At 33.2% G+C, this 22,305-nt stretch overlaps 4 protein-coding genes across 4 annotated transcripts; 1 reads left to right on the top strand and 3 right to left on the bottom strand.

Annotated features, from left to right (window-relative positions):
- Nucleotides 1-34: 34 nt before the first annotated feature.
- LOC102615070 (type III polyketide synthase B) lies at nt 35-1,851 on the bottom strand. The gene is made up of 2 exons (XM_006487335.4): nt 1,376-1,851; nt 35-1,241 (listed from the first exon to the last, which is right to left on the bottom strand). Exons 1-2 carry the CDS (start codon nt 1,545-1,547, stop codon nt 250-252), a joined length of 1,164 nt encoding a protein of 387 aa, XP_006487398.2. The 5' UTR covers nt 1,548-1,851; the 3' UTR covers nt 35-249.
- A 151-nt stretch (nt 1,852-2,002) lies between these two features.
- On the bottom strand, nt 2,003-6,779 carry LOC102629213 (5'-methylthioadenosine nucleosidase). Its single transcript, XM_052431875.1, has 8 exons — nt 6,592-6,779; nt 6,399-6,462; nt 5,720-5,811; nt 5,153-5,259; nt 4,772-4,846; nt 4,258-4,332; nt 3,134-3,226; nt 2,003-2,421 (listed from the first exon to the last, which is right to left on the bottom strand). Exons 1-8 carry the CDS (start codon nt 6,647-6,649, stop codon nt 2,224-2,226), a joined length of 762 nt encoding a protein of 253 aa, XP_052287835.1. The 5' UTR covers nt 6,650-6,779; the 3' UTR covers nt 2,003-2,223.
- A 2,299-nt stretch (nt 6,780-9,078) lies between these two features.
- LOC102628939 (COBRA-like protein 1) lies at nt 9,079-11,573 on the bottom strand. The gene is made up of 7 exons (XM_006487378.2): nt 11,498-11,573; nt 11,314-11,393; nt 10,640-11,093; nt 10,390-10,549; nt 10,014-10,276; nt 9,196-9,548; nt 9,079-9,084 (listed from the first exon to the last, which is right to left on the bottom strand). The coding sequence occupies exons 1-7, from the start codon at nt 11,571-11,573 to the stop codon at nt 9,079-9,081; spliced, it is 1,392 nt and encodes a 463-aa protein (XP_006487441.2).
- A 6,677-nt stretch (nt 11,574-18,250) lies between these two features.
- LOC102628667 (probable aquaporin PIP2-6) lies at nt 18,251-19,127 on the top strand. Its single transcript, XM_052432608.1, has one exon. It carries the CDS (start codon nt 18,251-18,253, stop codon nt 18,977-18,979), a length of 729 nt encoding a protein of 242 aa, XP_052288568.1. The 3' UTR covers nt 18,980-19,127.
- The last annotated feature ends 3,178 nt before the right edge of the window (nt 19,128-22,305 follow it).

Below are 22,305 nucleotides of genomic sequence, written 5' to 3'. Positions count from 1 at the left end.
GTAAGGTTTCATCATTGTTTTAGATGCCGGAGCTACCAATTAAGGCTGGAACTTACAGGTGGAATCTGTTGTAACACAAAATGTAGGACGAAGCTTCAAATAAAAGTTTTAAGGTGTTGGGAGTAGCTGAATTTATTACACAAAATAACAAACATAGGACACTGGGATTAACACAAACTGAGGCTTTGTTTTCTGTCTTAACGATTGTAAAACCAAGAGTATGAAACTACTCGAGCCACACTCTTATTTTCAGACGGTGAGATTCCTAGCAAGAATGCCCTCAAAGGTAATTCCAGGGCCAAAAGCCAGTATCAATCCCCAATCGGTGTCTTCATGATCCTGTGATTTCATTTTCAAACTCTCTTCCAACATATACTCCAGCACATACACAATGGTGTTGCTACTAGCATTCCCATAATCCATCAGAGCTCTTCTGCTGGCATTCAGTTTATCTGGCAACAAATTCAGTCTCTTTTCCAACTTATTCAATATCGCAGGCCCTCCGGGATGAACTGCCCAAAACATCTTGTTGTAATCATTGTTGGTAAATCCAATATTGCCCATTAGCTTGCCACAGAATCCTTCAATGTTATCCTCGATTATCTGAGGCAGCTCTCTTGCCAGCTTAAAGCTAATCCCCTCTTCCGTAAGCCTCCCGTCTATTGTTTTTTCGGTATTTGGCAAGAAGTTCTGGATTGCTGTGTGCAGCTCAAAGAGAGGCCTTTCACTGGGAACCGGGTCTGAGCCAACGATCATGGCTCCAGCACCATCACCAAAGAGTGCGACACCAACCAAGTCATATGGCCTTTCTGCACTTGGTGGCTTGAACCCAATAATTGTAGTTTCGGAAGTAGCTAGCAGAACTCTGCTTCCAGGATTGTTTTCAGCAATGTCCTTCGCCACACGCAGGCCAGAAACTCCACCAGAGCAGCCCATGAAGTAGAGCATGACACGCTGAGTCTCAGGACTGAGTCCAAGGCCTCTTGCCAAGTAGAGATCACCCCCAGGCAGCCGAGCTTCACTTGAGGAGACATAAACTACGTGGGTTATGTCTGTTATTGGCCTGCCCCAGCTCTTGATGCAAGCTTGTGAAGCTTCAATGGCCATTTGGGTGACAGCTTTGTTGCAGATATCAAGCCTTTGCTTCACAGTAGGAAGGCCTTCTATGGCAAGCTCAGGATATTTCTTCAGGATCTCGTCTGACATGACTACATATCTTGTTTTAACCGTTGTTGTCTTGCCTGTAAGATGATACCATATAAGGAGATGAATTAAGTCAATGTGAAGCAATGTGTAAGCTTAGTCAGAGATTGTATTTTGCCTCTACAGAATGCAAATAAATAAAAGAGGGGGAAGTGAAGAGAATGAAGAGTACAGAGTCGGGTTAGCTTCTGCTTGAGCTCGGGATCATCACAGTTGGTGTTCTTGAAGTACCCATCAACCAGAAATTCCTGCATGACAAGTTGGTGAGGGAAAGCCTTGCCAAGAGCCAGAATGGTAGCTTTGCCAGGGCTTGCCTTATTTGCGAAACCTGCTAAGCTGCCCATGCTTCTTCTCTATCAAAAGAAACGTTGATGAAACTTTCAGGAGGTGTGCTCAAACTGCCTGAATCCACAGTGAAGCTAATACACTGAATGGTACTTCTATTTATAGCAATCGCCAACAAGTTAAAATGTTAATATAAAAAGGGAACTTGAAAGCGGTAATTGACATTTTAAATATCCTGACACCAGAAATGAGCAATTCCTAAATAAATGAATTAGTTGGGAAGCAAGGGTTTCATGCGGGAAATGTTTATGGATCTTGATAGATATTTGGTGCAAGCACATCAATGTGTGAATCCGTGGCATCTTCCAGAGAATGTAGTTGTCCAAAGTAGAAGAAATACGATAAGACAAAATCCAATCGCTTGGAACCATTAAAGCATATCTTCGACGGTGCGAAATAATTAGCAGAATCGATCGTCGGTTAAGTAACTGAATGCAAGAAATCAAATAGCCGATTCTCAAAAAGTTCACATGACTAAGCAAATAATAGCTCGAACCATATGCATTTACCATTACAAGAAGTTTCTTTTGAGCGGATGGCTAACTAAAACGCATACCTACTCAAAACTATAACAATCAAGCAACAGCTCCGTATCTGGTGGTTTATGGAACTATGATTTATGAATATTTTGTGAATTATTTTTTCCAGGAAAATAAAAAGTCAGGACCAAGCGTGTCAAAGTTCAGAGAAGCGCTTTCCATTGATGAAATCAATGACTTGGGAGACTGACTGTTCAAGTGCAGCAGTAACTGCAACCAGATTTTGCATGAATTCCTCTGCAGTTGGCTTATCACCGTCCACTAAATCAGTTACAGCTTTCACAAATAGTGCAGGCACTTTAAAAAGATCAGCCACATATGCAACAGCAGCTCCCTGAAACCAAAATTCAGGGGAAAAAGAAATTAATCAATGTAGAAACACACGAAACATACACGTTGAAAGAAACTATTTGAATTTCCATTTCATATGTCATGTCCCGATATCATGTGATGTATGATAGCATATACGAGGATAGTAGTCTACTTTGCTTGAATATTCCTTTACTAAGAATGTAAATGGTTTTCAGCCATTAATGTACTTTGGCCTAAGATGCAATGTCAGATGCCGGTACAACATTTTTACCGAATAACTAAAACAACAAGAGATGAATCAGGAAGCATATATTGAACAGTACAGCTCAAATTGAAAAATAAACAATGAAAAAGGGAAACACGCCTTCACAAATAAATTTAATTTTCTATTTCATCATCTAAGAAGAAAAAAGGAAATGCTTCTTGGTCAAAGATATATCAGTAACAGGGCAGAAATTCAGCAGAAAAATTGGGGATGATTTATCAAAGGTTCATCACAAGTACTTATATGGGAAGAGTTTACAGGTAGGGCTTCACCAACAGCCATCTTGGAAGGCTCCCCTTCTTAGTGGATACTTAACGGAAGAAAAAGTGATGACAACTCTTCCCCTTCTATCCTATTTAACCAAATAGATAGAAAGAGGATGAGCCTCATCCCTTTTCTCTCTTCTCCTCTTTTCTTCACTTTCCCGGTCCTAATGCAGTTTAAGAGATAGCTAAAATTCGGCTCTTACCTCCATGTCTTTAATAGTTGCATCATTTGCAGTAATTGATGTTTCATCTTGTGAGGACATATCTAGAGAGTCACCCGTAGACAATTTGCAAACCTGAAGCAAGTATGCAAGAGTAAATGAAATTTGCAAAGAATTTCAGCATCATAAAGATAAAACCAAGTTTCACTTTAAATGAAGAAGCAATTTAGGATTATGAGTCTTAAGACTGGCATTTATAATTAATGGAGATCCTAAACAGACACAAAGGGCCCAAAAAACCAGTTATTTGGATATCTAATCTTGCTGTTAACTCATAATGTAAATACAATCACTAAATGATTCACCTCAATCACCATAAAACTATGAGGTCGGCAAAACAGTTTGGATAGAACAAGCAGTAAGTCTTCTCTTTGGTACGTATGACTGCATATAAGAGAACTGAGCAGATCTCTAAATCCAAAAAGTACTGCAGAACACTTTAACAAGAAAAAGGCTTGCACACATTCTAGAAAGAGCATAAAGTTCATGCACAAAACAAAATAAAGTATACATTAACTTCCGTAATTTGTTGACCTGAACCATATCCTATCTAACTAAGCTGGCATGTTACACCATATTTCCTAGATACAGGGCGTTAAATTAACACCCAGAAAAACCTATCAAGCAGCTAGTACCTCAAGCATGAAATGTCTATCACAGGATTGAGGTATGCCCCTAAACAACAGTGGTGTGTATTTACAAATGCCAGACTAATCTGAAATTGATATCAGAAGCAGCTCATTTCACTGAATAGTGAAGTGAGATGTAAACCATTGAAATCAAACAATCTCATTGTAAGAAATCTGAGTCTCATCCTATATCACTAAGCAGGCTTACTATATAATAATCTATCGATAACTTATATAAAAGTAATAAAGAATGAACTTAAAAGTAGTTCATAACCACGTATGTTTAGTGAAGGCAGAAGAAAGTTAACTAGAACAATACAGACAAAACAATAAAGCATCTGTACAAGAATGTCGAAAGAGACCAAATTATCAAAAAATTGACAGCCCATTCTGGTAAAAGAAAGTGTTTGCAGTATCCGAGCAAGATATTTGATATGTTCAATGATTAAAATTTCAATCACTCTAATTTGTTGTCACCTTTAGGTTAAGTTCCCTCAAAAGATTGGGTGTCGAGAAGGCCTGCCGTTGACCAACTCCATACAGATCGAAAACCTACAAAAGACATGGAAAGCGAAAGAAAACAGAGTGACAAATAATTCTAAATATTTATTTATACAGCTATCTATTTGCATTTGTCAACATGACACAGGTTGAGCATAAATAAACACTCATGAAGTAAAAGTTGGCTTTTTAAGATCATTGTGAGTTTGTGACTTAAAGCAACAAAGTTTAATTAATTAATCCCACCATTGAATCTACAACGGCTGTGCACAACTTTAGGAGTTAAATGTAGATTCAAGTATCAAATGAGCAGATAAACAATGGCCAGAAAGGAAAACCTAAATGTAATGAATTTGCTTGTCAAGTTTGAAATCTATGTCTGTGGAATTGGACCATGAAGTTTTTGAACCAAGCAGAATGGCAGTGATGAATATCTCCAACTCTTTTGCAGAAAAGTGAAATGTAAGAACGAAAACTGAGAAACACTTACAGGGATAGGTATCCTTCTATCATGGAAGGCAACATCAGAAATGAGGAACACATCACCAATGGATGCTCCCTTAGCCTGAAAACATACAAAAATCAGTATAAGAAAATTGGCTAACACATCATTCATGCCTCATGAACAGACCAGATACCTACATTCAGAAGAGAGGGATTGACAGATTGGAGATTTAAAACTACTAAAACAAAGTCTCAATGTAGTAGGAGGACAATTGTTACAAGGAGGAAGAAAACTACTTATCTTCTACCAATTGAAAGAGAGTAGCAGTTGAATCTTAAATAAAAATGGTAAAGGTTCAAAGAGAATTTGATTTCTAGAAATTATAATTGAATGGTTGTCAGACAAACTGTGCTGCAGAGCACATACCTTGAAGCCACCAGCAGTACCGGCATTTATGATCAGGTCTGGCTTCAAAGCTTGGATAGAAGCATATGTTACAAGAGATGCCGAAATCGTGCCAACGCTATCAACCTCTGAAAGGATTAGGTTCAAGTTAGCAAAAAACGAATCATGAATTTCATATTCCTGTTGAGTACATGTGTATCCTACCACATCAATGTCAGTGCCATTTGCGTCCATGGGCACTGCATAGCTTCGCACATGCTAGCAATGCCCGCTTAAGTGTACGCTGGTCTGAATCTACCCAATAATATCATTTTGGTATAGATCATAGCATGAATATGAATTCTATATTCTGCACAAGTTAACAATTGAAGCCCTACAAGGTATTAAGCATGGTTTCCTTAAGGATCCAAAGTATGATAAATATGTTAGCCTTTTATCAAATTTCTTATCGATGTGATTCTTAGGGGTCCATACAACATTAAAGAAAGCATAGTCATAAAACAACCATGGCAGATAACTAATGTTTGGAAAGTAATACATAAAGAAAACAGAAATCACCAACATAAATTACAAGAATAAAATACTAACCCAAAGATGTGTCCTTTCCCGGCCATATTATATTTAGGTGGAGGTCTTTGTAAGTACCGTGATACCTGACCCAAGGGACCCCTTCTGGAAACCTGATCAGTTGCATTAACCCATCAAACTTAAGGCCAACCAATGAACACATATGGAACTCAGTTTGCAAGCATATCAAACCAAAGCACATATGATACCCATAAACGAACAAGAATTATCCGTGATATGTACTAATATGAACACAAATATACCAGAACCGGAACACAAAAGTACACTTGCAATGTGTAAACAATAGTTACACATCAAAACCTCAATCAGTGCAACAGTATTTACATAGGCAAGCAAATCTTTTTGACTCAACAATGATGCATCCTTCAAAACATAATATTTTTTCACCTACACTCATTAAAAGTTTAGTAATTCACAAATTGCAGTTTAAAAAAAAAAAAAAATTGGAGAGTAAAGGGCCTGCCGAGGATCAGTCAAACTAACTGAAAACAAAATCATCTTAACATAAATCCAATTTTTTTTTGCGTATATGTACATATTCAATACAAATCAAATGATTGCATAGAAAATCATTTATTTTTTCGTGAATAAAAATTAGAAATCGAAGTCAAATAAACTGATAGAAAAAAACATTTAGTTAAAAACAAACACAAAAAAGAAAAAAAAAAAAAAAACTCACACTGAGTCTTGGTCCTCTTTTAGCTCGAATTTGTTAACTAAAGGCATCGCTTCCGTTTGCATAGCTTCAAAATAATAATAATAATAAATAAATTATATAAACAAAAAATTTATTAAAATAATAATAACTACAATTGTTATTATTAATAAAAATATATATGTACGCACTAAAGAAAGAGTATATATGTATCTACCAATAATAATGACGACGGAGGAAATGGCTTCCTGTGATTTCTCGCCACAAGGAGCCATGGCACTTCCTATCTGTTTCTCTCTCTCTCTGTGTAATCTGTGCAATCGATTTTCCGGGAAAATATAGCGAGCGAGAAAAAGTGGCAGAAACTGCTGGAAATTTAAGTATACTGTGTTACTGTTGCGGCCAATCAACAGCGAGGAGTTCTATTATTGGTTTTGGGAAAATACCATATGAATCCCTATTCTTTTGTTAATTCTCCATTAGAAGCGTAGTTTATTTATTTGCATCACATAAGTCTCTCTCTCTCGGTGTCTCTGTGTTTCCACAAGGGTGACAATTTGTGACACAACCAGTCAACCTGATATGAATTATGAACCCCACATTAACGATACCAATTTAGTTGGACTAACCATTAATCGTTTCGAATTCTGGGTTTACTCATGTAATGTAATGATTATGTTGAGTTTGGGTTTGAGTGTTGTTAGCATGCGAACTCGTTTGTGATATGATTAACTATTCGATTAATGATAATTTGATTATTCGTAATAATGTAGTGTTGAATTGTATTTTATCTAATATAATTATTTTAGATTTATTGTCACATTTTTAGTGAGTGTTTGTTTATATTTGCACAAAATATCCAAGGGGTTGGTCGAAAGGTTTTTATATAACTTTATTTACCACAAGTTTGAATCCAACGAGAGATAGAGGTTTAAAATAAATTGGAATTTATCCACAACTCTATTTAAAAAAAGTCTATTTAGAGTTTAAGTAGATAATATTATAAAGAGATAAATACTAATTTAGTCTTCATATATTTAGGTTAAGTGTACATTTAGACTTTATATTTTGAAAAATATATCCAGACATCCTTCTTGTTAAATATATTACAATTTTACTCTTACTTTTTCTTTACTTATGTTAAAATACCCTTGTAACAATCTTTCCATTAATCTTTATTTATCAAATTAATATGGCTAAAAGTTTAATAATAAAAAAATTATGTTTTATTTACTTCCTTGGACTATTTTGATAAATTTATATTCTTTTCTTTTAATTAATGTCTGGAGGTTATTTTATGAATAATTTTTTATAAAAGTTGCAAAGAAACCAGAGGTATAACATATTTAATGACAAAAGTATCTTATAATATTTTTTAAAATATAAAAGGTAAATGGATACTACTTAAACTAAAATATAAGAATTAAACGAACATTAATTATATTACAAAGTATAAACCCTTTAAAAACCATATTAAACACACATTAACTTAGTGACATGTCGAATCGACCACGCTTGTTTAAAAATCATATCGGGTTAGCATTTGAGATTCTCAACACAATTAATTAACATGTTCAAATTTTAAGGATAATTTAGTCATTTTAATAGGGATCAGTGACATATTTGATATAAATAGAAAAACTATGTCCTTTATAAGGGAAAGAGTAAGAAGATGATATAATGGATCCGAATGTTATTAATGAGTAAAAAGAACAAACATTCAAGCGGATATGATATGAAATGAAAAGTGGGTCGATGTTTCGGATGTGGGGATGACGAGCAACAAAAACATCAACGGCTGATTCATCTCCACTATCTTGTGCCATGATGCATGCTTTTCAAAAATATTTTATAATTTTTTGGGAATTTTTTTTTTATAAATAATTAATTGTCCTCAAATTGAACGAGTGGTCTTGAGACTAATGAGTAAGTTCAAGACAATCAAAAGGTACTTATCCTTCAATTCATTAAAAAAATAAAAAAAAATATTAGAAACTAAATACTGACTAAACTCAAATAAAATCTCATTTAAAACGGTGTTGTTTTAGATAAGTTTAGAAAAAAAAATTAAAACAAACCACCTCAATTAACGTCATTTTAAGTATATTTTTATTAACATTTAATAAAAATAATCGAAAAAGAAATAACGTAAAACAATTGAAAAACATTATAAAACTAATTAATTTCAGTATCATTCAAATTTTTATTTTTATTTTTATTTTATTTTATATCTCTTCTTTCACCATATCAAATAAAATATCACTGTTTTCCATGCGATGAAGGTGACATATTTGTTTCTATTGTGCCTCGAGCCAACAAACCACAAAGAGGTGTCGGCGATGGCTTCAATTATTTTATTGACTTGACCTTATTAAAACATGTGGAAATGTTTGCCTTATCGCACGAAGCCAAGTGTCCAAGTCCAACATATGCTTAATTAAGCGTTATCTGTAGCTTAATTGTATATGCTTAATTGTATATGGTTTTGGGCACATGTATCCGAGTAATATTGAGATTGGATGAATATTATGGTTTTGATAACAACTTTTATTTTTCAACTAATCGATTCATGCCACGTAAGTTATTTGTGGATGTAGATACACATGAACAATATTTTACCAAAAAGACAACTTAAACAAAACCAATGATCTTACACAGAAATAATTCATCTGTACTGTATGCAAACGTGTACAGGTTGAGTCTCTCATTTCTGAATACAAAATCAAAATTCAGAAGTCAGAACGACAATGGATTATGGATCAAAAAATGTGGCTCAAAGTTCACAATATAACTCTGCAAGCTTACACATAATTTATTTAACCTGCAAGCTTAAACAGAATTTACTCAATTGCTTGTCCAAACCAAGTAATTTTATCAGCTGTGATGTGAAAGTCAGAAAAAATAGATTTTGGAGAATGAAAAAGCAGTTGTTAACAGGTTTCAGGCTGGAGCTTGCCGCATTTGGTAACATTGGAAAAGTGTCAGGAAGTGGCATCTCACAGTTTTCCCCGTTGAAATATATTCTACGGGGCAATGCCCATCCGTTGCTTAATGTGAATGATTCTGAATCTTTTTCCAGAAGAATCTGTGTTGTCACCGAACCCACTTGATTTTCACCAGCCTGTAGCAGTTCTTCATTGTAGTAGCTTATTCCCCAGAAGAGAGCCACTTTTTCTGCAAGAATTACAATGTACACCAAGATATTAGTGCAGTTTAAAATTCTGGAAAGCAGTGTATGATATGTTAGGCAATCCTTGTAGATGTCCAAAATTAAAAGACTAGTCTAGTGGATGGAGTAGAGAGGAGTGACCATTTCTCACTCGGACGAAATCCTCGCCTTGTGAAGTGAAAAATCCTTGGTTAAGTTCGATATTGGACATTAAAATAAAATCACTAAATATCAAGTAAAAGTGAGTGAATGTTTAGTAAACATTAGCTAGTACAAGTTTTTAATTGTCCCATGTTTGGTATTGGTTGATTGTAATATCTATTATTAATATGTTTATCTTGTAATATCTATCAAGACATGACAAGCTAGATATCATATCAATTGCTATACATAGTATGTAAGTGTAGTACACATTATCATATAGGTGGTTGTTACTTGAATATAATGAATAATTAGCTTTTAGCAAGTACCTGAAAATCCAGCTGAAGGGAGAACAGAACTATTGAAGCTATATGCTGTTGCTTTCTGGCTAAAACCAGGATGCTGAACCACCACATTCCAGTTTGAGTAGTTCCTCTTATAATTGTAATTAGATACTGTCACTTTAACCCTCCAATGACCCACATAATTGTTCTGGACGTGCCAGTGAACTCGGACCGGGCACATATGATCACTGCAATGCACTATGTCTTGACTTTTGATGAAATCTGGTCCTTGTAATTGATTTATTTGACTGTATAATTCAAGTTTGGGAAGTATAACAACCTTGGTGAGCTAATGAAAATTTCCCCGAGTTGCCAAGTTTTTGCCGTTATTGAAGCAGTTTAGATTGGGAGAACTGATTACCTTATGCATAAAGCTGTGGTTTTGTCTGCATCTCTGCAACCACAGCTACAGACGGGGCATGGTGTGACTTTGGGGTTGTAAAATGTTGAGAGTGAAACACAACACACAGGTGTCTTGTTTGCCAAGAAAGTAGAGTAAGTGCATGTTGATTTCCATGTTCCTGCATACAAATTTTCATTGTCAAATGTTTGATAATTTTCTTTCTGGCTGTTGAGCAGTTGAGGCCCTGAGGGTGACACGAAGCACTTACTGAAAACTTGAACCTGTCTTCTGCCTCCAATTTCTAAAGAGACTGTGGGATCAACATCCTCGAGTAAGCCACAAGTGTAACCAGGTCCTGGTGCCCATAGAGTGAGATTTTGAGGCGCATAGCCGGATGCATTCATGCCTAAGTTTCCAACTGTAACTTCAAAAAATGAAAATGAATTGGCAGGATTGATAGTGTAGGAAGAAAGAACGCCACCGCGGCAGCAGGCATCTGTCATGTTTTGGGGGGAGGCATCAGGCCCGAGATCAACAATGACAGGGTCTTTCTCGCAAGAATGTGGACTCTGGAACTTGAAGTCAGAGCAATTGCCTTGCTCTGTGGCAAAAGCACCTGACATTGATAAGATTATCTCATTGTCGGCCCATGTCCACCCAATCTTCCACCCAGGTTGATCCACGTGGCGATACTGATGGTAGTTTTGGATAGTAACCCTGGCCTGCAATCAAAATCATCCGGGAGAATGAGGATTGTTGATGATGATAAATTGAGTAGACTTTGTTTCTTGTTCAGGAAAAGAAAGTCTTATAATGCAAGCATTGCTTCAGAATTAATCAGGCTAGTCTTTTGGTCATTCTATGGAGTTGAAACAATGCATTCCTTGCTCAGAAACTAGACTCATATGCACATACCCCTCAGTTTAAGAATCACAAACTCACCACATAGCCATCATTTGTCCACTGGTGAATGTCAAAAGTGACAGTAATGTTTCCATAGGGATCCAAAGGATCATAGCAATCTGCAATGCAAAAAAGAAAGTGTATGCAATTCAGCAACAAGCACCATTATGCTTTCCACGCAAGTAACATCAATAAAGAGTCATCAGAAGAAAATTGGAAATGCCTGCTAAGCCTCCCATAGCAATCAGTAATGCGAACGCCAGAGTAAACAGGTGTAGATAAGAAAAAATCAACTCCATTTTGCTTGGAGAGCAGCAGGATATGAGACTTGATGATAAACCTAGAGTATGCATTACAATGAGACAAACAAAGGCTTTTATGAACCATACTAGCTAAGAAAAGATGCTTTAATGTAATCTAGAGAAACCCAGTTACTGCTTTTGCTCACATCATGCTTTGCTGGGGAAAAAAAAAGAAAAGAAAAACAAGAATCATTGGATTCATCAATACGGATTATAGATCAAAAAGACTTATTCTGTGAAAAAAAGATTCAATCAAAGGATTCTCTTTTGGCTCATATGTATGTATGCCGTGTAAAATTAACACAGCGCAGGCTCCTGGAAGGCTTCTCTTGTCTTGTTACAGGATTTAACAGTGAAAGTGATTACAAGGGACGGCTCACAACTACATATCCCTGTTATTTACAAGTGGCAATAACCCGAAACGCCAAACTAACAATGCATCAGCATGGATCATCAGTCAAATTAAAGGCCAAAGAAAATGCTTTCAGTAAAGACAAGAAACCAAGCAAATGGCACTTGCCTTATCTTTCTTATAGTAATCATCGATTTAGAACAAAATAATATTGTTATCCCTTTAGATGATTTTTCACTTTTGATATTAAATCATGTCCAAGTTCATTTGCCAGGCAATCTTTGGATAAACGGAAAAGGAGGGGGAAAACTGAGAACCTTAATTAGTAGACACAAGATTCAGTGCCGGTTTGGTCATGATGAAAACAAAAAATCCCAGCATATCCTGATTATTTCATTTTGTTAGTGTTCTTGTTTCAAACGATAGATTAGAGCACATTTCAATAGCATATATCTCCAGATTTATCCCCATTTTGGTTTATTCAAACTACTTCCTCAAAGCTCAAGCTTATTGATAATAATATTTAAGACCGAGTCTTAACAAGTGTCCTTATGTGAAACATGAGATAAGACTTAAAACAAAAGCCTGTAAATAAACCGAAAAGGAAGCCAAAAAATTAAAGAAATAATTCAAGTCAGCTTAAGCCGATAGACAATCAAGTTTTAATAAGGAATTGAACTTTGAGACCTTGGCTCTGATACCTTGTTAGAGAAACTACTTAATCCAAAAGATTAAGGCTCCATTTAGTATAGTATTTCAAATAGAAGTTATCTAAATAAAGTTTTTATTAGTAAAGCTTTTACTTGAAGAATTTTAGTTGTTTTGTTGTTAATAAGAGCTTTTATTAAAAATTATAAAATTAAATTTATGTTATGAAGAGAATAAAAAAAAGTAAAAAAAATAAAAATATTTTAGACATTTTAAAATTAAAAAAAAATTCAATATGTATCCCTAAAATCTTAAAATTTGAGCTAGTAGAGGTAAAAAAAACTTATTTTATCTTCAAAAATTCTACTAAAAATTAACCAAACAATAATAAAAATTTTAAAAAGAGCTCATAGAAATAAACACTTATAACCACAATTAAATAAGTCATATTAAACAATCATCTAAATTGATATGTTAGGCCCGATAATAGTATTTAAAAAATCTTAATAAAACCAAAAAAAACATATGCTGTTAGTTTCTTTTTTTTTTCTGTTTTTTTCCAAACGATGAGGGCACATTTCAGTGGCATATTTCTTATTCCCATTCTGCTGTATTCTTCTCTTTCTTCTTCCTCTTCTTTTTTTATTTATTTAATATATAATTCAAATGATTTGTTTCTTCACTAGAAAGAATGGAAGTTGACTTGGCTTTTAACTTTTAGCCTTGTTTCTTCAAGATCCTTGGAATGGGTGCTAATGCTTAAGTTTAATTGTCACTCACTTTCATTCAATAAAATAACATTTTTAGTTTTATTTTCAAAAATAAAAATAAAAATAAAAACACTTTATTCACAAATTAAATTTTAGGATTATTTGTCACAATTTTTTAATGACATGGGTTAATTTGCAGCTATGTTCAACTTTAATCATCCATATATTAAATTAATGGAAAATTATCCACCGACCATCTGTTCTTTCCGGATTTTTTAAAAATACACATATCTTATTTTTTTGGTTGATTTCCACTAGAAGTTACATTTTATTGCACTTTTCTGCTTCCATTTACATTTTTTTATAACCTTACTGATGTCATAGGGGTAAATTTGTCATTTCACCTGTATAGCAAAAATCAACGTCATTTAAACGCAGTAGAAAGAGGAAAAAAAGGTAAAAATATTCTAAATTATTTTGTTTAACTTATTATCTAATGTCTAAATTGCAAAGAAAAATTGAAGCAATTTAATTTTTTTTTCATTTAATTAGGGTGAAAAAGCTATTTTACATTAAGGGGTAAAATAGTAATTTTATTAATATTCTGTTAACTTCTCTCACGGAGTTTTGACGGCAGTGGAAAAATGATATATTTTGTAACTTCAGGTGGAAATTAGCAAAAAAAAAAGAAAAGAAAAAGCTATGTGTATTTTTGAAAAAGTCCGAAAAGAAGGTGGTTGGTAGATAATTACCCTAAATTAATTGATAGCATCTAAAATCAATATCATCACCCGAAATTTTATTTATTTATTGCTATTACAACCTCTTGTACTACTTTTTTATTTTTTAACCTATTTGCTCCCGTGAAATACGATGGTTTTGCTTCCTTCTCTGAATAGATGCTAATGCACTTTATAGAAAAATTGTTATTTAAATAGCCTATCTTTTTTTTTTTTATTACATATTACATGATAATACTATAACTTATATTTATCATCAGACAATTACGAAGGTTAGTTTACATCAAATCTTATATAGCATTGCTAAAATTTTAACTCTCTCTAATATTCGAGGAACGTCAACCTTCACTCAATTTTTTGAAAAAAGAAATTTAAATTAAACTCCCACAATACTTTTATGGGGGGTACGAACCACTACCCTCACACTTGTGAGGGAGTGGCGCCGAGTGGTATAGACTATCTTATTATTTATTATTATTGTTGTTATTTTTTGTTTTATATATCATGCAGTCAAATTATGATTCATTATTTTGAAATTGAATATGGATGTAGAATTGATTTCTATTAGAAATATTCCAATTTGGAATTTTAAAGTACTAGAAAATCCTGAAAATTGCATAAAACCGTGGGGTTTAAAAGATTTCCCTCACTTTTTCCTCATTTTAAGATCACAGACCAGAAAACTACTATGATTTCTATTAAGTAACGTGATAAACACATTTATAAATCTTATCTATTTATTTAATTTCTGAATTTTAAATTAAAATTGTGCTTCAATTTAATATTCACCAACATTTTAAAACTGAACCTTTATTAGTTTATAACCATGGGATTGGCCATTGTTGAGGGCTCGTTTCTTTGTTGGATTTGCAGTCTACTAATGAGGCAAATTAATAAGATGCATATTGCAATAATCTAAAGCTTGTTTCCAAATAGATAATATTATAGAATTTCTCTATTACTATTTCATTTATTTTTGTTGGACCGGGGGGGGGGGGGGGGGGGGGACAACATAATTTAGACCTTGTCCATCAACCTAAGAAGTCTTAACAAATAGCAATGAAATCCTCTGTTTACTCTTGCAAGTGGGGTTCAAAGCTTAGAACTCTTGTATGAACTAAGAGATTTTACCATTAAAATTATTAATTATCACCAAAGTTACCTCGAGAGGTAATTTAATCCAACAAATTTTTATGTTTTTAGGACCGGTGGAACAAACATACTATACATAGTTCAAATCTCTTAATATTTTCATAATAGAAATGGATCGTATCATCTACTCATCTTTTATTTGCTCCCCTTTTAAGGATCTTACAAGAAATATATCTTTTTAATATATGTTATTTATTTATTTATTAATTAATTAACACTCAAGTCGTAAATTTTTTAATGTGTAACATAATATCAATTATATGTTTCCGAGTTATCAATTGGTGGCGGATAATTTTTTGTGGTGTAGACTTAGGTGGCGTTTTTTTTTTAACTTAATGACTTAAAGTGACTTAACTTAATTATTTAAGTTAATTAGAGGTGTTTGTGTTTATAACTTAATGAGACTTTTTAGATAATTTTGGCTTAATAAAATAAGCCAATTTTTTTGACTTTTTACTTAATGGAGAAATCTGAATTAAGTCAATTACTTGCTAATGTCAAAAATATCCCTGCTTTATAATTTATTTTTCATGTATATCCCAAAACTCACCCATAGACATTTACCCCACATAAAAATTTTCCTATTTTTTCTTTCTTATATTATATACGATAAAATTTAAAATTTATGGTATTTTATATATTAACATTCCAAAATAATTATGTATTCACTTGAATATAGTTTTACTTATAAATGTTAAAATATTGTTGTATTTAATTTATTATTTATTTGACATTCAAATTTAATAAGGATACAAATGTAAAAGTACATATTTTCACCTTTTTAAGTTGAAAAAAACAAACAACTTAATACTTATTTTCTGAGATTCAGACAAAAAAATAAATATATTATTCAGATTCAGACATTCAGATCTATTCAGAATTCAGATCTATTCAGATTTCAGATAAAAAAATAAACGCCACCTAAGTTGTGGTAGTGTGGCATGGTTGAAAACTGGTGGGTGCATTGGTGATGACGGCGCCAGTGCAAAATGCTGAGGATAACAAGAATTAAGAGTCACTAATGCATTGTTTAACATATGGGCCTCTCAATGCTGCCTATTAAATTGGCTTGGGCTTTTTCTTTGACTTGGAATCCATTTCTTTGGAATATGTAAAGGGCCCCCATTCATTACACTAGACCGAGATTTGAAAGAAGAGAAGATCCTAATTAGCTCAGTGTGGAAAAGAAAATTTCTTTATTTCATTGTGAATTGAAAGTATTTTGAAATCTTATCAAGGAGCTAATGGTGTGTTTGCTAGTGGGATTGAGACATGAGAATAGGAATGAAAATCGTCATTAGTGTTTACTTGCAAAAAAATAAAGAAATGAGAATGAAATTGGAGCGGGTCCAATAAATTCAAAATTGAGGAAGGAGAACTCGAGATTGAATCTTCAATTATGACTGGACAATTAAGTTACTCATATTGAATTAGAGAGACTGTCATGAGGAGAGATGGGAATGAGAATAAGGAGTGAATTGACATTTGTATCCTTTGTGAAAACTAAAAATTAAAATTTTCCTATTTACATATAATAATAATAGTACTAGTAGTTATTACAATAATAATTATTCTTATTCTTTTTTTTGTTAGTATTAACAATAATTATTTTGAATAATAATAATAATCACAATTGTTATAATAATTAATGACAATAATCAACTAAAGTCATCTGCTTAACTTGTAGCAATCTATTCCGATTTCAAGACAAAGCAAGCACATAAATTATAATACAACTCATTTTTCTTTCGATTCTTACAGATAAAGTAAACAATTTATTTTGATTCCCATTTTCCATTCTGATTTCAATCCATTCTGATTTTAGCCTATATTAATTACTGATTGGTGAACGCAACATGAAAATAAAAAAATAAAGAAAGTTATACAAAATAACAACAATTATGCACACAAATATGAAGATTTCATAATCTTTTAGAATCGTGATCTTTAGGATTTGCAGAATCTTGGAGATTGACTTGTGGATTCACGTTGATTATTTTTTACCATGTTAGAGAAATTGCTTAACCCCAAAAACTTAAAAACAGTCTTAACATATTTTATTGGTGAGATTTAATTTTATTGGTAGAACAAATTAATATATCATAGACTATCATCTATTCATCGGAGAGATTTAATTTAGTAATAAACATACTCCCCGTGCGTGTGTGTATATATATATCTCTTTCACAACATCAAAGACCAATAATATCATACAACAACTGTCAGACCATTAGGAAAATTCAACCCATTATAAAATCAATAAAAGTACTAAATTGTTGCCGTGAAATATTAGAGAAAATAGCATAGCATATATTATAAATATTTAAAAAAGTTTAAAACGTGATAGTGCATGGAGGAAGACGTGACGATTGATGATAATATACAACATTAATTCATTCTGCATGCACCAGTCATGACCAAATGAAAAAAACTGATGCCTTTGTGATTTTGACAATTTGAAAAGGATTGAGAATGTTTAAATTGAACAAATGCAATAATAAATAAAGAGCCCATGCGTATCATTGGCTGATACAGTGGGTAGTAGGAATTAAATACAACTTCATCAATAATAACTTGGTCAATTATTGTAGATCCAATATTTGATTATCTTAATGTAGCTTAATTTAATTATCATCTAACTTCCAAAATTCTACAACTTCCTGCCTATTTATAAATGGTTGCAACTGATGAATTAATAGAGCACATAGAGTAAAGCCAATTCTATACGCTGAAGAAAATATAATGGCTGGAAATGTAGAGAATATTTATCCCTTGTATAAAAGACTCCACTATTAAAATAATAACGCTAAATTTCCTTTATTCTTTAATCTTTAGGATTTGAGCCAATTATTTAATTACTTCGATCGTTGTATTTTAAAAATTACATAAAATGTTTTATGTAATATTTTGAAACTACTAGGACTAATTGAATTATAATTAATTAAAACGTTAAGAACTAAAAAAGTATTTACCCAAATCTTGTAATTAATGCTTAAACAAACTAAAAGATGTAAGTCTCAAGCAGCATAAAGATGGTTGCTTCGCATATTTCAACTGCATGGTCACTTTCTCATGAGTTTCTATCATGATCAGGTTTGGAGAGCATCATTGACTGAAGTGCTTGGTACAGCACTGCTGGTGTTCGCATTAGACACCATAGTCATCTCCTCTATTCAGACAGATACAATAATTGCGATTCTCCTTCTTGCCACTTTCCCAATTTCTGGTGGCCACATCAACCCATTAGTCACCTTCTCAGCAGCACTCATCGGCCACATGACCATCACAAGGGCAGCCATATACATTTTGGCTCAATGCGTCGGTGGAGTGTTTGGAGCACTTGCACCAAAAGCTGTGGTCAGCACCAAAATTGAGCACGCATTTTCCCTTGGTGGCCGCACCCTTATTGTTGTTGAACAACAACCAAATGGGCCCGTTGAGCTTGGGCTGGATACAGGGGTGGCACTTTGGCTTGAGATATTTTGTTCATTCGTGTTCCTTTTTGCGTCAATGTGGATGGCTTTTGATGAGAGGCAAGCCAAAGCTCTGGCCAGGGTTAGTGTTTGCATCATCCTTGGAGTAGTGTTGGGTCTCTTGATTTTTGTGTCAACAACTGTTACTGCCCAAAAGGGATACGGCGGTGCTGGGCGTAACCCGGCAAGGTGTTTGGGCCCCGCGTTCGTCAGAGGAGGCCATCTCTGGGATCGACACTGGGTTTTCTGGGCCGGCCCCGCTACTGCTTGCGTGGCATTTGCCTTGTACATAAAGTTAATTCCAAGTCAGCATCTCCATACCCATTGAGTAAACAAATGCAGGAGTTATTGAAGGCTTTATCGTATCCGATTATCCATTATGGTTGCTGTAGTTGTTCACAAATGCTACTTTGTGATGGTGTTTGTGTTTCAATCCTGGCAAATTGATGTTATTGTCGGTATTAAGTTTGCTGTCTTCATCAAGGGCTTTAAAGAAAAATCCTACTTCATAGCTTTATTTCCTGGTATAGTGCTCCCCTGCGACCGGTGCCATAGTGATGTATATATGAGCCCGTAGTCATGACGTTTATGTTTTCATATTTCCTAATCATGCTTAATGAAATTTTCATATTTCCTAATCATGCTTAATGAAATAAGGAAAAAAACAAATTGAAGTGTAAAATTGGATTAAAAATGTTATCATAAACTTAAGAATGACGCTTCATATACTATATTCTTTGAGATGAAATTTTAGAATACTTAATTTTAGAGATGAAGTTTTGATTCTGTAGCATAAGTTGGTGAATCGATTGCGAATGAGAGTTTGGCTTCACAAATATCTATAATGATGGTATACTTAATTGAAACTCAAAATTGCAATCAAGGCTATTGGTCGGATGGTAAAGAAATTTTCCCTATGTTATGAAGAAAATATATTGAGTTTGAATTGTAAGGGCCAGACTCACAATACTTTCTAAATATTTATTTGTAAGTACGGAATACATTTCGTTTAAATTGGATGAAGATAAAAAAAAAAAAAAAATAGATTGTGACGTGTACAACAACTCCCATAACCGATTGGCCCTTATAAAATGGGAAGAGAAAATTCAAAAGGTAATGTAAAATGAAAAGATCTTTAGAAAAGAGTATGGACCACTTTGTTAACCTAGAAAGTGTAGAAACCTTAAGATTGCCATATATTTATGGAGGATCATTGTAACAATAATAGCCTTTCCACCAAAATTGCTACAGGTCAGCATGATATAATCCTCATAGGTATCTCTTTAAGATATCTCCCAATAGTCATATGCACCAAGAGTAAGAGGGAGAACCAACCTAGCTTTAATCTAACCTGATTAACTCATTTGAAATAAACCAATCAAAACTTAAGACATTCCTTCATTAAGGACAATCTATCGGTTAATATGTATCTAACTTTAAAGAGGTTAAATAACTTAAGTTGAATAGTCAAATTACTCAAAAACTCCTATCTAAGAAGAATAATGACTTATTACCACCCACCACGTATCCAAAAAGAAACTAAGAGCCTCTTAGGAGCACTTTCTAAATAATTTTAGGTCACTCTAAGCAAAACATGTTCAGTTTTTTTCCCATAACTCTTAATTTTTCACTGGTATTATGGTTTCTCAATAACTTAGCATACCTTTTAAGACTTACCTGACTTGACCGTTGGAATGCTATCGCTAGCTATTGTCACCGACACCTCTAAAAGTCATCTTCTCTTATTTTTAGGACCATCTGACTATTGTTCACCCAAAAAAAAAAAGAAGGAAAAAAGATTCTTAAGATGAATCTACCTTCACCATTGACAAAACCACTCCCAAAAAATCAAACTCTCATAATATTTTAGGGTTGAAGCAAAATGGGACCAAAACAACGACAACTCCCTTATTGTAATATCATTTAATAACAAATTACTACGGTTATTTAAAGTAGAGAAAAACACTGGCAACTCGACCAAAGCATGTGATATATTCTTGAATTTGCGAATTCATTACCAAAATAATTTCCAGCCACTTTTTTTTATTGTTGACTTATCCTTGAAGAAACAATTCAACAAATTATTTTTTTTAAGAGTTAATAAAACTAGGTCCATGTTGGTCATAGCAAGCACCTTTTAGGGTCATGATGCCGGCAATGCGCATTCTCTTATGACTTATTGTGAGCAGTCTAACAGTCGAAGTCTTTAAGTCCTTGACAAAAATATTATAAGGAAAATTATCATTTATATACTCTATAGATGCTATGTTATAAAAAATATTATAATACTTTGATGGTGTATCAATCGTCCAACCTAAGCTGACAAAATGTATTTGCCATCCACCAAACCGTTACTTGCTGTTTAAATAGGATAACACCAGAGGGATAATTTGGTCTTTTCATATTATACAAGTGATAATAAAAGAATTTAAGGGTATACAAGTGATAATTTTCAAAGGTAAAATCCTCAATTCACTATTATTCCGTTAACTTTCAAACAACAGTTAACGGTTTGGTGGTCGGCAAATAACTTTTGTCAATTTAGGGTGGACGATTGATACATCCTTAAAGTGCTGTAGTAATTTTGATAACAGAGCATTTATAGGGTATACGAATGATAATATCTCATATTATAAAATAAAACGGTATGGACAATTTTTTAAATGACATAACATATAATGTGCGATTTGATGGTTGTCGAAGCCAGCAAAAATAAATATCTACTCTAAATAAATTGTGTATAGTGATTAAGCAGGGTCGTGTCCACAGAGATCGGTAATTATTTAAATTCTTTTAAATTGTAAAATGCAAAATGGGGGGATTGTTGACAATAATAAAAATCAAATTAAAATAACAAGAAAGCAAATTAAAATTGTAATTCAAATTAGAAAGCTTTGCTTGAAGGAATTAACTCAGCTTGATTCGACTACTGATCATTGATTCAAATATAAATCATTACTACTTATGAATAGATCGGTTATAGCTACTGAGACCGTCTAATAGCCAATCTCTCCTTAACTAGTCGATAACCAAGGTACGGCCATTGGTTATTTCCCTAATCAATAGACAACCCTAGATACGATCATAGGATTTAATCAATTGACAGCCTGAAAAACCAGAGAGACCCAAATCCTAATCAACAAATGCATACGATGATTCATTTAAATTAGATTGTTTATTCTCATAACACAACGCACTGATATACTATTTGTCACAAATATTAAAATTTTCATACGATGAATCTTTTAATTGACAATAGATTAAGTTGATAATTAAATAGTGGCCAATTATCTAATTAACAAACATAATCATGACAATAATTTAGAGAATAAACAAATACCCAAAAAGCAATAAAACAATTAAAGCATAAAAAAGATCTCACATTAATGACGAATCACAACTTTATTAACCTTCAACCAGAATAATATGTTTAGTTCTTCATAGAGAGAAGAGAAAAATTTAGATCCAGGGTTTCTTTTCTCTTCAAAAATCTCCTCCCCCTTATTTTTCACGTCTCCTCCCTCTTATAGAGTTTTTCTAAAAATAAAATACTAACATCTAAAATATTATCTAAATATTAAATTCAAAATTATAAAAATAACCAAAAAGACAAAACACGTTAAACTAAAAACTGCAGGTTCGTAGTTGACAGCA

The sequence above is a fragment of the Citrus sinensis genome, chromosome 8, assembly GCF_022201045.2.
Source record: "Citrus sinensis cultivar Valencia sweet orange chromosome 8, DVS_A1.0, whole genome shotgun sequence".
NCBI lineage: Eukaryota > Viridiplantae > Streptophyta > Magnoliopsida > Sapindales > Rutaceae > Citrus > Citrus sinensis.
The sequence above is the reverse complement of the archived record's forward strand: the minus strand, read 5'-3'. Positions and strand labels throughout refer to the sequence as shown.

What these genes read in the sequence shown, in the direction of transcription:
- LOC102615070 (XM_006487335.4), bottom strand. Translation starts at nt 1,547, where the DNA reads ATGGGCAGCTTAGCAGGTTTCGCAAATAAGGCAAGCCCTGGCAAAGCT. An exon ending in GCAGAAGCTAACCCGACTCT is followed by an intron (nt 1,242 to 1,375) that starts GTACTCTTCATT and finishes ATCATCTTACAG; the next exon opens with GCAAGACAACAACGGTTAAA.
- LOC102629213 (XM_052431875.1), bottom strand. Translation starts at nt 6,649, where the DNA reads ATGGCTCCTTGTGGCGAGAAATCACAGGAAGCCATTTCCTCCGTCGTC. An exon ending in AAAGAGGACCAAGACTCAGT is followed by an intron (nt 5,812 to 6,398) that starts GTGAGTTTTTTT and finishes GCAACTGATCAG; the next exon opens with GTTTCCAGAAGGGGTCCCTT. An exon ending in GGGAAAGGACACATCTTTGG is followed by an intron (nt 5,260 to 5,719) that starts GTTAGTATTTTA and finishes TAATCCTTTCAG; the next exon opens with AGGTTGATAGCGTTGGCACG.
- LOC102628939 (XM_006487378.2), bottom strand. Translation starts at nt 11,573, where the DNA reads ATGGAGTTGATTTTTTCTTATCTACACCTGTTTACTCTGGCGTTCGCA. An exon ending in ACCACAGCTTTATGCATAAG is followed by an intron (nt 10,277 to 10,389) that starts GTAATCAGTTCT and finishes TGAATTATACAG; the next exon opens with TCAAATAAATCAATTACAAG. An exon ending in CCCTTCAGCTGGATTTTCAG is followed by an intron (nt 9,549 to 10,013) that starts GTACTTGCTAAA and finishes TAATTCTTGCAG; the next exon opens with AAAAAGTGGCTCTCTTCTGG.
- LOC102628667 (XM_052432608.1), top strand. Translation starts at nt 18,251, where the DNA reads ATGAGTTTCTATCATGATCAGGTTTGGAGAGCATCATTGACTGAAGTG.